Genomic DNA, 16,306 nt, shown 5'->3' on the forward strand with positions numbered 1-16,306 from the left:
AGGTCTCCTGACATATTATTTACAAACAGCACACAACAGCAGAATAGTTAATAAAAACAAAAATTGCTGGAAATACTCAGCAGGTCTGGCAGCATCTGTGGAAAGAGAAGCAGAGTTAACGTTTCAGGTCAGTGAGCTTTCATCAGAATAACTTCAGCAGAATAGTTAACAGTGGAACCTTTGTTTTAGGATGACAAGTGTTTTGTGTTTTGGGATACACTTCCCTTGTGCTCACAGTGGGTGGGTCTGTGAATTGCATAGAGGTGCCAGCAACCATATCTTCAGAATATAACCATGGTTCCAAGGATACAGTCCTTTCATTTTGTTCAAAAGCTCTCCTCATCCCAAAATAGGCAGCCCAAACTAATCCAGGAAGCTGGCAGTTACTGATCATGTTGTACACTGTAATCTGCACAATGACACAGTATCCCTTGCAAATAATGCAGGTTAGTTGTGTCAAGGGATCCTATTTTCTACACATATATAGTCAATGATTCAAAGCACAATCAGAATGTAGCAACACCATAAACACATTGCACCTCTACTGCTCTTAGGAATTATATCTATCTATGTCTTCTCAGCAGAAGTGTGTATGTCATCCTTTTGATTGCACCGTGTCACAAAACTCCCTCCTGGAGCTTTGAAAGTTGATTGCAACAACAACTGCTGCTGTTACAGTCAGTGCTGTAACAATGTTAACTCAAATCACTAGCTCTGTGTGTGGAAATTGTTTGTAATAGCATGTCTGGAGAGGCAAAACTGACTGCAAACTCCGTGACAGCCAGGCTAATTCTTGGCCGATAAATCTCTGAAAATGATTCTCTTGAAGTTGTCCACAATGGATGGCATTAATGAACAATGTAAAATTTCACTCTGTAAGGCACTTCTGTTCTCAGAAATATGGCAAGAGCAGTCAGTGATTGGGTACTGCACCACAACTAAATACTGCATTGGGATTTGAAAAAGGAATTTCAATACAAGAGCTTTCTTAACCTAATCAGATCCAGCTCTCAGTAACTGCCTTGCATGATGTTTCAGTGAAATATTTCAGTTGAACTCACCATAAAACTGTAGTAGCTGCCAAAACTACTGCAGTAATATGGTAACAGTACTCTACACTGAATGATCCAATAAATGTTTTCATGATCACAAAGATAAGTACAGAAGACCATTCAGCTCATCTTTCTACAGAGCTTCAGTCTACCTATCACAGCATTGAACTACCTGTTTGAATTATCAAGCAGGTATTATTTACTTCAGGTGAAGAAGTGCTTCCCAGATATCAGTATTGAATTTGCCCTTTAACAGCTTGTGTCTAGGTCTCCTTGTCCTGCAGTCCTAGCTCAGTTTGAAAAACCCTCCAGATTAACCTTTTCTAATCCATTTAGTATCATATACCTCTATAATGGCCCCCGTCTCTTTTGCTGCTCTTCGAAGATTTTAAAACTTTTCCTCATGGCTCAGTCCTCTGATGCTAAAAAAAAATCAGCCTTGTGGTTCCTTTCTCCACCACTTCAAGGTAATGAGATATTTCCCTTGTGACTTGGTAACCAAAACTGAATACCTTACAAAGAATAGAGTACTCAAGGTTTGAAGCATAATGATCTTAGACTTTTAGGTTCTGATTTTATGCAACCTGCAATATTTGTAAACATTAACAACATTAGCTGGAAACAGCTAATCCAAAAACTGTGTACAATTTAGTGGATTCAGATCATTTGTAGTTTGCATAAAATCCCAACACAACTTTGGCTTTGTTGCTGGCAGTTAGTCTAATGAGGCAACGTATTAAGGCTTATTATTCAAATTTAAAGGAAAGTGCCCACTTACAGTTAAATGGCTGCATTTTGCAGCAAATATAAATTCAGCCTTTATAAAGTTTCAAAATCAATTTGAAATGTTTGCCAGCTTTTGGCAAAGTTGTATTAAAGGCAGGGAAGAATGAAAATTGATAGGCAAAGATGAATGTACATAGAAAAGTTAATTGGGCAACACACACACTCTATGAATTATATTGAAATAGCCAAGGGTGAAATTGGAAAAGAGCCAAGCATGTTAGTAGACTTGACAATTAATATTTCCAATCAATGAAGAGCAGCAATCAACAAAGCCAATAAAATGCCAAACTACACAGACAAAATAGTAGAATATAAATCAGAGAAAGTCAGGATCAAACTATGGTGCAAAATTCCCAGGGCTGGAAAGGGTGATTGTCGCATTTACGTTGGACAGGGAGGGATTCCGACCGAATATGAGCTGGATCCTGCACCTTTTTATTATTTGTTCGTGGGATGCGGGCATCGGTGTCTAGGCCGCAGTTATTGCCCATCCCCAATTGCTCTTGAGAAGGTAGTGGTGAGCTGCCTTCTTGAACCGCTGCAGTCCTTGGGGTGTAGGTCCACCCACAGTGCTGTTAGGAAGGGAGTTCCATGATTTTGACCCAGTAACAGCACATCTTGTAGATGGTACACACTGTGTCACTGTGTGTCGGTGGTGAAGGGAGTGAATATTGAAGGTGGTGGATGGGGTGCCAATCAAGCGGGTTGCTTTGTCTTGGATGGTGTCGCGCTTCTTGAGTATTGTTGGAGCTGTATCCATCCAGGTAAGTGGAGAGTTTTCCATCACACTCCTGACGTGCAATGTAGATGGTTGACAGGCCTTGGGGAGACAGGAGGTGAGTTACTAGCAACAGAATTCCTGGCCTCTGACTTGCTCTTGTAGCCACAGCATTTATGTGGTTGGTCCAGTTCAGTTTCTGGTCAATGGTAGCCCCAAGGATGTTGATAGATTCCGATCCATGTTGGATCAGACCCTTAAATTTCAGTTGGGGAATGTGGGTGGATCATCTGCCTGTGTTCCCTATGTAAAAGGGGAATATTAGGGGGAGTTCCTGGGCTTCCTTGAGAAATTCCTCCCTTTACACATTGAAATGCCTCAGTGGAACCCAGCCAGTTGAAACGGAATGCGAGTATTGTGAGGCCTTCTGAAGACCCCAAACCTTCACTAGAGTAAGGTAATCGATCCTGGAGGGGATCAATCATCTTCTCTAGTTGAAGTGGCTCTACAGGAAACTGAAGAGTCTCAGCAAAAAAAACCTTCTTTAGCCATTTGACCCTCCAAAGAACTCCACTCTGCCTTAGAAGGGTGGACCGGCTTAGACTGAGGTGTCTGCTGCTTATGCAGTCTTGCAGGCGCCTGTAACCCACACAGCTATGCAAATGACCCCATCATCAAAATTTGCTTTGGGCCAGAATCTCCTTCAACTGTTTTCTCAGCTTGGCCATTTTCTAGCCTTTCCTGTGGAAAAGTGATCAAATGGGCCTTAGGTACACTTATTGGCAAATATATAGATTTCAGTAATTTCCTTGGGATGGTGCATGTCCAGGTGGATGCCCCAAATCTGTAAGGATGCATTAATGGTGCCTACCTGAAGGAGTATTGAAAAACTGATGTAGTGCCCTGACAGAGGTTTTAAACCGAACTGAATCAAACCAAGTTATAAATAATGATTGAAACTTTTAAAGTTTAAGGGCCCCAAATTCCATCCTGAACCTGCAAATTGCTGGAGGATCTGGAAAATGGGGCGGACCACATTTCTGCTGGGACTCTACCCCACAGAGAGAAAGTTAGCATATTCTGATGGGCTTCATCAAACATAACAAATATCTGGTAATTTCTTTCTTCTTTCCCCCAAGGTGAATAGGCATAGGCCTCATGAAGTGCTGTTGTCCCTCTGGGGTTGATTAACTTTCCCCTGAAGCATTAAGGTCCATAATGGAATGTGTACTGACTCTCTGCAGGCATGAGTTCTGTTGAACCCATCAGGTAGCATACTGAGTGGAATTTTGTTGAGAAAGCACAGGAACGCACATCTCCGCAGCCAACCCCTTGACACGGTATAAATCAGGAAATTAGAGGTGCATGTAACATGGATAATCCAGTAATAATGGGCAACTTCAATTTACATATACACTGATCAACCTAATCTGTATTAATGCTGTGGAGGATGAATTCCTGGTGTGTGTACGAGATGAGTTTCTGGAGCAGTATGTTGAAGAACCAACTAGGGATCAGGCTATTTTAGATTTAGTATCATGTAAGGAGAAATGGCTAATTAATAAACTTGCTGTAAAGGAATCTTTGGGAAATAGTGACCATAATATGGTTGAATTTTACATTAACTTTGAAAGTGATTCAAAAATCACTCATTTTGAAACTAGGGTCTTAAATCTGAACAAAGGAAACTATGAAGGTATGAGGGGCAAGTTGCCTATGGGGGATTGGGAAAATACACTAAAAGATTTGACAGTAGACAGACAATGGCTCATATTTAAGAAATATTACATGGTCTACAACAAATATACATTCCTCTATGACACAAAAACCCAATAGGAAAGATGAATCAACCGTGGCTAATAAAAGAAGTTAAAGATTGCATTAGCTGAAAGGAAGTGGCTTATAAGGTTACTAGAAAAAATGGTAAGCCTGAGGATTGGGTGCAATTTAGAATCCAGCAAAGGATGACCAAGAAACTGAAAGAAAGGGAAAAGAGAATATGAATACAAACTAGCGAGAAACATAAAGGTGGATTGTAAACACTTCTCTAGGTATGTAAAAAGGAAAAGATTTGCAAGAACAAATGTGGGTCCAATATAGGCAGAGACAGAAGAATTTGTAACGGAGAATAGGGAAATGGCAGAGAAACTAAACAATTACTTTGTGTCTGTCTTCACAGAGGAAGATACAGAAAATTTCCCAGAAATACTAGGGAACCAAAGGACTTGTAAAAATAAGGAACTGAAAGAAATTAGTATTATTAAAGAGGTAGCACTTGAAAAATTAACTGGATTGAAGGTTGTTAAATCCCCTGGACCAGATGAGCTACATCCCAGAGTATTGAAGGAGGTGGCTATAGAGATGCGTTGGTGGTTATCTTTCAAAATACTATAGATTCTGGAAAAGTTCCTGCAGACTGTAAAGTAGTAAATGTAACCCTACTATTTAAGAAAGAAGGGAGAGAGAAAAAAGGGAACTACAGACCTGTTAGTTTGACGTCTGTAGTAGGGAAAATGTTGGAATCTCGTATAAAGGATGTGATAACTGGACACTTAGAAAATAATGGTAAAACTGGGCAGAGCCAACATGGATTTATGAAAAGGAAATCATGTTTGACAAACCTGTTGGAATTTTTTTGAGGATGTTACTTGTAGCATAGATAAAGGAGAACCAGTGGATGTGGTGTATTGGGATTTTCAGAAGGCTTTTGATAAGGTCCCACATCGGAGATTAGTATACAAAATTAGAGCACATGGGATTGGGGTTAATATACTGGTATGGATTAAGAATTGGTTAACACACATAAAACAGAAAGTAGGAATAAACAGGTCATTCTCAGGATGGCAGGCTGTTACTAGTGGGGTACCGCAAGGATCAGTGCTGGAGCCACAGCTGTTTACAATCTATATAACTGATTTGGATGTGGGGACCAAATATAATATTTCCAAATTTGCTGTTGACACAAAACTAGGAGGGAATGTAAGTTGTGAGGAGGATGCCAGGAGGCTTCAAGCAGACTTGGACAGGCTAAGTGAATGGGCAAGAACATGGCAGATGGCATACAATGTGAATAAGTGTGAAGTTATCCACTTTGGTAGAAAAAATAGAAAGACAGAGCATTTCTTAAATGGTGAGAGGTTTGGAAGTGTTGGTGCCTAAAAGGACCTGGGTGACCTTGTTCATGAGTCACTAAAAGCTGGCATGCAGGAGCAGCAAGCAATTAGGAAGGCAAAAGGTATGTTGGCCTTCATCGCAAGGGGTTTTGAGTACAGGAGTAAAGAGTAATTGTATAGCGCCTTGGTGAGACTGGACCTGGAGTATTGTGCACAGTTTTGGTCTCCTCATCTAAGGAAGGATATACTTGCCACAGAGGGAGTGCAAAGGAGGTTCACCAGACTAATCCCTGGGATGGCGGAATTGTCTTGTGAGGAGAGATTGAGGAAACTGGGCCTGTATTCTCTCGAGTTTCGAAGAATGAGAGGTGATCTCATTGAAATTTACAAAATTCTTACAGGGCATGACAGGGTGGATGTAGATAGGATGTTTCCCCTGGCTGGTGAGTCTAGAACCAGGAGGCACAGTCTCAGAATAAGGGATAGGCCATTTAACACTGAGATGAGGAGGAATTTCTTCACTCAGAGGGTAGTGAATCTTTGGAATTCTCTACCCCAGGGGGCTGTGGAAGCTCAATCATTGAGCATGTTTAAGACAGAAATTAATAGGTATCTGGATACTAATCAAGAGATTATGGGGAGAGCGTAGGAAAGTGGCAAGTAGGCTCGAAGGGCTGAATAGCCTACTCCTGCTCCTACTTTCCTACGTGGGAGGAGGGGGATGGAGAGGGGAATGAGGGGGACAAGCGAAAGAGCTACATCCTGATCCCTCACCACAATTTCCTAGGTTCTTCTCTATAAGGTAGAATTCTAGTGTAACTGGCTTCTACCCTATTTTCCACTCTCTGCACACTGACAACGGCACCCAGACTCAGGGCAAAACTTTAAGCCTTTAGATTTCACGAATTCCAATTGTCTGTTTCTTTTTTTAAATTCTTTCATGGAATGCAGGCGTCGCTGGCTAGGCCAGCCTTTATAGCCCATCCCTAATTTCCCTTGAGAAGGTCGGGGTGGTGACCTTCTTCAACCCCTGCTGTGATCTTGCCTTGATGCAAATTGATTTAAAATCTCTGTCATTTTAACAGAAAACTGTCACAAAATTAGTGCTATGTTTCCTGAATTCCACAGTACAGAAATAACATGACTGTTCATAATCAAAAACGTTTTCAAAGTTTACCTATAAGTCCAACACAACCGTATACTACAGTTGATGTTTGTTCGGTTGGGATCATAGAGGGATTCAACAAGAAAGAACAGAAGATGTCTGGATTTTTGAGCATGGTCATATGGGAATCTGATTCATTTTCGTCTAAATCACCATCTTCTTCCGCTGTGAGATTCAGTCTTTCCGAAGAGCATTTTTGTTTTGTATAGACTGAATCTGGCTGATACCTAGCAAGTTTAAAAACAAAATATAATTGAGAAACAGGTTAAGTTCATTTAAAAGCAATAAAAGTACATGCTACAAATTCTGCAAACCCAATGTAAAAATAAAAGTCAGATTGTATGCTTTTCGTAGTACTTCTGATTGTTAATTGACCAGGACAGCAGATTTCCTTCCCTAAAGGACATTAGTGAACCAGATGGGTTTTTACAACAATCGACAATGGTTTCATGGCCATCATTAGACTAGCTTTAAATTACAGATTGAAAAAAAAAGTGACTTCAAATTCCACCTTCTGCTGTGGTGGGATTCGAACCCATGTCCCCAGAGCAATACCTGGGTCTCTGGGTTACTAGTCCAATGACAATACCAATACACCACCGCCTCCCCTGTCCACCCAACAGGAAATCTAGTCGAAGGGAACTTCTCTTCCATACCTGAAACAAATAACCAACTATCTAAAGTACAAATAAGATCCCCCCTCTACTCTTTTTCAGAAGGTAGTGAATTCATGCTGGATACATTTCCACAAGAATCAGAGGCCATCTGGAATCTCAGAGGAATGACAATTCTTCACATTGTGCATAAGCTTTTTTTTAAGTGATGCTTAATTTATTCTTTGCTATCTATTCCATGTATTCGAGCCAATTTTGAAGCATTTCACTTACTTTTCTTTCTCTGTCTCTGCTCCAATCATTTATTTTGGTATGGGAGTGGGGAAGGGTTATGGTTAGCCAGAGCATAGTGGGAGATGTTGTAAGAGAACTAACCCTCTGAATGATTGCTGGCTTGTGATTGTAACAACAACATTTAGATTAGATTAGATTAGAGATACAGCACTGAAACAGGCCCTTCGGCCCACCGAGTCTGTGCCGAACATCAACCACCCATTTATACTAATCCTACACTAATCCCCTAATCTTACCAAACATCCCCACCTGTCCCTATATTTCCCCACCATCTACCTATACTAGTGACAATTTTTAATGGCCAATTTACCCATCAACCTGCAAGTCTTTTGGCTTGTGGGAGGAAACCGGAGCACCCGGAGAAAACCCACGCAGACACAGGGAGAACTTGCAAACTCCACACAGGCAGTACCCGGAATCGAACCCGGGTCCCTGGAGCTGTGAGGCTGCAGTGCTAACCACTGCGCCACTGTGCCGCCTTAAGGCCAAATAGCCAAGCAAAAAGAAGCACTTTCTTCACAGTGGGGTAATTGCTCACAAAAATAATTGCATAAACTAAAAATGAATTATCATGACTCATGGTACTATGTCCAAAATGTCCTCTGATCACAGTGGTGAAGAACAGGAATACTATCTACTGAACTTGAAATATTGCATAGAGGGTCCAAATACGTACCTAAGGAGGAGTACACATGCAGCTACCAGAGTGTATGCCAGGAGTGTTCCAATAGACATCATATCCACCAAGGCTTTAAGATCAAAGAGGAATGCCATGATAGCTGCCAAAAAAATCACCAGGGTATGAACAGTCGTGTTGAAACACAAGTCTGTAGCTTGTGTGGGAAAATACACACAAGTCTAGAAATGACTATTGCTAATATTAATGGATGATCAGTTAACATATACAGGAAACATTCCTGTCCGCTGTTTTAACACAGGCACCAATCCTTTCATATAAAATTATTTAACGCCTCTGCCAAAAGAGAAAATAAACAAATATCATGCTCGCCTGTTAAGTGTTTTTCAGTAATTTTGTATAGTTGTATAGTCATTTTAACCTAATTTGCACAACTACTGTGCAATTTTAGAATTCTCTACAAAGCGTAAGTGGGGGTTATAATGTCATTCAATTTCTTCAAAGATTCTTCTTTAAAGAGTTAATGACGCATGTGAGAATACATAGAACCAGTAATAATTTAGTTCTGCAGTATATTTCTTAAATCATGCTAATCATTACAGCCTGTTGCATGCAATTAGCGAAGCTTCAATTATAGCACACAATATGGGTTTTATCTCTACTACTGACATGTTGGCAGATTGTGTCTTAGATCTAATGAAAGTATACTACAATGAAATAAAACACACAATGGGTTAATTCATTAATAAATAAGACATTAAATAAATAAATTTGAAAGTGTTATGCTGGTGTTACCATTGATAGGTAAGATAGAATGAATGGTTTCCTAGTGTTTGGAAACAACCAATGCCACAGCCAATAATTAAGTTGCAAACATTAACACACATTTAAACTTAACAAGAAAAATCCCCAATCATGCTTAAATTTTCTACTATGACCTTTATTCACAGGTAAACCTGAAACAATGATGGAGATTAAAATGTGGATTATAGATCCCAGCCAGTGAGAATTCCAAGGGGAAAAAAAAAGGTGTGTTTGAAAAATTCAAATGCTGATTGGAAATGAAGCTGCTCTTCTGCCATAAAAACAGCTTCAACTGCTTTATCTTCAAGTAAAGTTCTGAAACAAATGTACAGCAACTGGGAAATCAGAAATTTCTAATTTATGGGTTTACTACAAATTTCTAACTTACATTGCTATTTTGTCATGTGACACTATAAGGCAAAGCTTTCCTAGCACAAAATTAAAATAACAAATGCAAACACACTAAACTACACACATCACAGTGCACACCATGAGTCAACCTTAACTTTCCTAATCACAATAAACTTGTGACACTTTAGTCCACTAATTTACTTCACATGTCTCTAACACAGACTCCCAAAAAACAGAAGAGAACAATATTAGACCAGATGCTTTGGGTCTCTTGTCTTAATCTAATGAAATCAGTCAGTGTGCAATATTTCTTCCTTCGAAACAAACTCCTTATAATCAATGCAGCATCTGCATAGAACCATGATAATCTGTGTAAATTCCCTTCCTCCTTTTTTTCTTCCACAGCAAGTAGTCACTACAATAAAATTGTAAAAACTGCATGAACAAACAGCAATAAAAAGAGAATGAGTACTGTAAGCAGTCAATTGTGGTTTGGTTAGAAAGTGTTGTAACAGATGGATATATAGGTACACAAGAACACAAGAAATAGGAGCAGGAGTAGACCATATGGCCCATCAAGCCTGCTCCACCATTCCAAACGGTCATGGCTGACCTTTGGCTTCAACTACACTTTCCAGCCCACTCGCCACATCTCTTGATTCCTTGAGAGACCAAAAACTGTTTATCCCAGCCTTAAATATATTTAAGAGCGAAGCATCCACAATCCTCTGGGGTAGAGAATTCCAAAGATTCACAACCCTTTGAGTGAAATAATTTCTCCTCATCTCAGTCCTAAATGATCGGCCCCTTATCCTGAGACTGTGCCCCCATGTTTTAAATTCTCCGACCACCGGAAACAATCTCTCAGTGTCTACCCTATCCAGCTCCTTCAGAATCTTGTATGTTTCAATGAGATCGCTTCTCATTCTTCTAAACTCCATAGAATATAGGCCCAATTTACTCGGCCTCTCATCATAGGTTAATGCCCTCATCCCAATGACCAATTTAGTGAATCGTTGCTGGACTGCCTCCAATGCAAGTATATCCTTTCTTAAATGTGGAGACCAAAACTGCACACAGTACTCCAGATGTAATAATAGATTCCAGCATTTTCCCAACGACTGATGTTAGGCTAACTGGCCTGTAGTTCCCTGTTTTCTCTCTCCCTCCATTCTTGAAAAGTGGTGTAACATTTACCAACTCACAATCTGATGGGACCATTCCCGAATCTAAGGAATTTTGGAAAATTATAGCTAATGCATCCACTATCTCTGCAGCTATCTCTTTTAGAACCCTAGGGCATACGCCATCAGGTCCTGGGGATTTGTCAGATGTTAGTCCCTTATGTTTCTCCAATACTTTTTCTCTGCTGATATTAATTTCCTTAATTTCCTCATTCATTTTAGCCCCTAGGTTACAGTCTATTTCTGGTATGAAACTTGTGTCTTCTACTGTGAAATTAAACACAAAATATTTGTTCAATGCCTCTGCGATTTCTTTATTTCCCATGATAATTTCTCCTGTCTCTGTTTCTAAGGGACCAATGTTTACTTTAGCTACTCTCTTACTTTTAAATACCTATAAAAGCTCTTATAATCTGTTTTTATATTACTGGCCAGTTTACTCTCACTCTATCTTTTCCTTTTTTATCAACTTTTTGATGGCCCTTTGTTGCTTTCTAAAACACTCCCAATCCTCAGACTTGCTACTCTTTTTTGCAACACTGTAAGCCTCTTCTTTTAATTTAATACTGCCTTAACTTCCTGAGAGAGCCACAGGTGGGTCTTTTTTGCTGAGTTTTTGTTTTTCAATGGAATGTATTTTTGTTGAACATTTTGAATTGTTTATTTAAAGGTTTCCCACTGTTCATTTATCACCAAGCCTTTTAGTCTATTTACCCAATTTACCTCAGCCAGTTCTCCCCTCATACCTACATAATTGGCTTTGTTTAAGTTTAAGATTCTTGTTTATGATTGGAGCATGTCACTTTCAAACTTAACATGGAATTCAATGGTATTATGATCACTATTTCCCAGTGGATCTTTTACTATGATATTATTGATTAGCCCTGCTTCATTACACAACACTAGATCTAAGATAGCTTTATCCCTCGTCGGTTCCACAACATACTGCTCCACAAAACTGTCCTGAAATCATTCTACAAACTCATCTTCTAGAACACTCTTGCCAATTTCATTGTCCCGGTCTATATGAAGATTAAAGTCCCCACCTTTATTACACTGCCTTTGTTACAAACTCCATTAATTTTTGTTTGTCTGTCCAACGATATAACTACTGTTAGAGGGCCTGTAAACTATTCCCACCAGTGTTTTCTGATTTTTGCTATTCCTAATTTCTACCCATACTGATTCTACTTCATGATCTTCTAAGGCCAGATCCTTTCTCACTAATGTCCTTATGTTATCCTTTACCATCAGTGCTACCCCTCCTCCTTTGCCATTCTGTCTGACTTTCCACAATATTGTGTACCCTGGAATATTTATTTCCCAATATTGATCACCATCTAATCATGTCTTTGTAATGGCGATTCGATTTAAATCATTTACCTCCATTTGTGCCACTAGTTCATCTATCTTATTGCAGATGCTTCGCGCATTCAGATAAAGAACCTTTAATTTCATTTTTTAACTTCTATTCCCTGCAATGACCTTATTTGCTGATGTACAATTTTTGTTAAATTCTCTGTCCCTTCCTGTCCCATTCTGTTTGTCTTTACCCACAACGCTATACTGTTCCGATGCCTCGACCTCTCTCTTTGGATTTCTAAATCTCCCTGCACCTGAATCTTCTCCCCACTCTGTTAGTACACAACCTCTAGCCTTATCTGCTGGCGCACTCTTTCTCTTAATTTTGTGCGCTCTGTCCCTTCCTGCCACACTCTGATTATCATTACCCTTATTGCTATCTTGCTCTCTTGCCTTCTCCTCTCTCTTTAAATTATCACACCTTCCCTCACTTGATCCCTCGCCCCCACTACTTAATTTAAAGCCCTCGCTACATCCCTAGTTATACTGCTTGCCAGAACACTGGTCCCCACACAGTTCAGATGAAGACTGTCCCAATGGTACAGCTCCCACTTTCCCCAGTACTGGTGCCAGTGCTCCATGAATCTAAACCCATTTCTCCCACACCAATCTTTCAGCCATACATTTAACTCTCTAATCTTATTTACCCTACACCAATTTGCTCGAATCTCAGGTAATTACCCAGAGATTATTACCTTTGAGGTTCTGCTTTTTAATTTAGCCCCTAGATGCTCATACTCTCTATGCAGAATCCCTTTCCTAGTCCTATCTATGTCGTTGGTACCCATGTGGTCCATGACAGATGGATTCTCCCCCTCCCACTGCAAGTTCCTCTCCAGCCCTGAGCATATGTCCCAAACCCTGGCACCAGGCATCAACACAGCCTCTGGACTCTCATTATTGGCCACAGTGAACGGTGTCTACCCCCATGACTATACATTCCCCCAATACCACTACATTCTTATATTATTCCCCCAGCTTGAAAGGCTTCCTGTACCACAGTGCCATGGTCAGTTTGCTCATCCACGCTACAGCCCTTGCTCTCATCCATAAAAGCTGAAAGAACCTCAAACCTATTGAACAATTGCAAGGGCTGAGACTCCTCCATTACTGCCTTCTCGATCCCCTAACCTGCCTCATGCGCAGTCACACCCGCCTGTCCCTGAAACCTGACCAAATCAGAAGACCCTATCCTAAGGGGTCTGACTGCCTTCTGGAACAAAGGGTCCAGGTAACTTTCCCCCTCCCTGATGCATCGCAGTGTCTGTAGCATGGCCTCCAGCGCATTGACTCTGAGCTGAAGCTCCTTAAGCCGCAGACACTTACTGCAGACGTGTTTGCCATGAAACACACTGGCATCCAACAGCTCACACATACTGCAGCTGCAACACATCACCTGCTCTGTAAGCAGTCAATTGCAATTTAGCTAAGAAGTGCTGCAAAAGCTGGTTATATAGCTAGGATCTTAGTCTGGGTGTTTGGTTCTATTTTACTTATGTAGGTTTGTGTGAGTCAGCCATGTTAAATCCAAAACACTTGCATGTAGACAATGCAAGGAGCTGGCATAGCTACAGTGAACTTGCTATATGTAAGAGATTAATATGAACAAATTTTAAACACATGGCTGGAGCTAAATGGCCTGTCTTGGGCTATATTTGCTAAGAGCCCATTTTACTGAGAAGCATAGAAACTTTATGACACAGAAGGTGGCCATTTGGCCCATTGTGGCTGAAAAAGAGCTGTAAGAGCCTAATACAGAACAGCCTAATCCCACTTTCCAGCTCTGATCTGGAGTCACATGTAGGCCAGATCAGGTAAGGACGGCAGATTTCCTTCCCTAAAGGACATTAGTGAACCAGATGGGTTTTGACAACAATGGTTTCATGGTCACCGTTAGACTAGCTTTTTAATTTCAGATTTATTAACTGTATTCAAATTTTACCATCTGCAGTGGTGGGATTCAAACCCAAGCTCTGGGCCTCTGGATTACTAGTGCAGTGACATTACCACTATGCCACTGCCTCCCCTCAAGGAAAGTATCCTATATGACTTCTTAACCACCTTATCCTGCTACCTTCAGGGATCTGTGGACATGCACTCCAGGTCCCTTTGTTCCTCTACACTTTGCAGTATCCTACCATTTATTCTGTATTCCCTTGCCTTGTTTGCCCTCCCCAAATGTATCACCTCACGCTTCTCCGGATTGAATTCCGTTTGTCACTTTTCTGTCCAACTGAGCAGTCCATTGATACAGGTTGGACATCCAAAATCCAGCACCCTCAGGACTGAGACCGTGCCAGATTTTGGATTTTCCTGGATTTTGGACAATAAAATGAGGTGGCCTATACTAGGCCAAATTCAATGAATAACAGATACACAAAAGAGCTCAAAGAGATAACAGAGTTCCAATGTACATCCACCCAAACTTCAAAAGCATTCGCTACTTCACTGCTTCTATTTCCTATGGCAGCCATTTTGTAACCCCTCTTGGTTAGATTGCCAATTCGTGCAACTGTAAAGGTTCCTGAATTGATTTTCACAGTGAGCATCAGATGATTCCGAAGAGACTTTCATTTGGTTCATATCGGCTTATTAAAACACAGCTCCTGATGGTGAACGATAGTATCCTCAATATTTTCAAAAATGTCCAGTTTACGGACAACCAGATTTTGGACGTCCAACTTGTATCCGCCTGCAGTCTGCAGCTTTCTTCCTTGCTATCAACCACACAACCAATTTTTGTATTATCTGCAAAGTTATTAATCATGGATATACAGAATGAAAAGCAAAGGACATTGTACTGAGCCCTGCAAAGCCCCCTGGAAACAACCTTCCAGTCACTGAAATACCCATCGGCCATTACTTGTTGCTTCCTGACACTGAGCCAATTTTAGATCTAACTTGCCACTTGCCCTTGGACCCATGGGCTCTTACATTTCTGACCAGTGTGCCATGTGGGACCTTGTCAAAAATCTTGCTAAAATCCATATAGACCACATCAAATGTGCCACCCTAACTGTTGCCCTTGTTTCCTCCTCAGAAACTTCTGCTAGTTTACCCAATCTTTTTTTATCATTTAGAATGTTCTTGGGATAGAAATTTATTGAGGCTTGTAAATTTTAGCTTATCCAGAGCTCTGCTGCCGATATCTTGTTCCACACCAAGTCCCACTCACCTATCATCTCTGTGATCACTGACCTACATTGGCTCCCGGTCCTCCAACACCTCAAATTTAAAATGTTCCTCTTCACGTTTAAATTCTTTCATGGTCTCACCCTTCTCTATCTCTAATCTCCCCCAGCCCTATAGCCCTCCATGAGCTCTGTGTTCCACCAACCCTGGCTTCTTGTATATCCTCCACTCCCTTTGTCCCACCATCAACTGCTGTGCCATCAGCCATCTAGCCCCCGAAGTTCTGAAACTTCCTCCCTGAACCTCTCGGTTCTCCACTGCACTCTCATCCTTTAAGACACTGCTTAAAATCTACCTCGGTAATCCATCTTTTAGTCACCCTTCCTAATATTGCTCATTGAGTACAAGAGTTGGGACGTCATGTTACAGTTGTACATAACGTTGGTTAGGCTGCATTTGGAGTACTGTGTGCAGTTCTGGTCGCCGCACTACAGGAAAGATGTGATTAAGCTAGAGAGGGTGCAGAAAAGATTCACAAGGATGTTGCCTGGTTTGGAGGGCTTGAGTTATAAAGAGAGATTGGATAGGCTGGGTCTATTTTCCCTGCAGCGAAGGAGGCTGAGAGGGGACATGATAGAGGTATATAAAATTATGAGAGGCATAGATAGGGTAGATAGCCAGAGTCTGTTTCCCATGGTAGGGGTGACTAAAACTAGAGGGCATAGATTTAAGGTGAGAGGGAGGAGGTTTAAAGGGGATCAAAGGGGTAAATTTTTCACACAAAGAATAGTGGCTATCTGGAATGAGCTGCCTGAGGAGGTGGTGGAGGCAGGAACAGTAGCGACATTTAAGAGGCATCTGGACAGGTACTTGAATGAGCAAGGCATAGAGAGATATGGAATTAATGCAGGCAGGTGGAATTAGTACTGATAGGCATTATGGTCGGCATGGACGCGGTGGGACGAAGGGCCTGTTTCTACACTGTACAACTCTATGACTCTAATATCTTCTCCTCTGGCTTGATAGACATTTTTTCCTAATTATACTTTTGTGAAACACCTTGGAATAATTCTTCTATATTGAAGGTGCCACAT

General features: G+C 40.9%; 1 protein-coding gene across 8 annotated transcripts in view; it reads right to left on the reverse strand.

The window, feature by feature from the left end:
• slc7a2 (solute carrier family 7 member 2) overlaps positions 1-16,306 on the reverse strand; it is a 268,766-nt gene that overhangs the window by 21,492 nt on the left and 230,968 nt on the right. For all 8 annotated transcript variants that reach the window (XM_068034690.1, XM_068034675.1, XM_068034698.1 and 5 more), the window contains 2 exons: positions 8,419-8,521; positions 6,847-7,061 (listed from right to left, as the gene is read on the reverse strand). In XM_068034690.1, the coding sequence (XP_067890791.1) occupies positions 6,847-7,061; positions 8,419-8,521 (318 nt within the window). The remainder of the gene's footprint in view (positions 1-6,846; positions 7,062-8,418; positions 8,522-16,306) is intronic.

Source organism: Heterodontus francisci, chromosome 1, assembly GCF_036365525.1.
Source record: "Heterodontus francisci isolate sHetFra1 chromosome 1, sHetFra1.hap1, whole genome shotgun sequence".
Lineage (NCBI taxonomy): Eukaryota > Metazoa > Chordata > Chondrichthyes > Heterodontiformes > Heterodontidae > Heterodontus > Heterodontus francisci.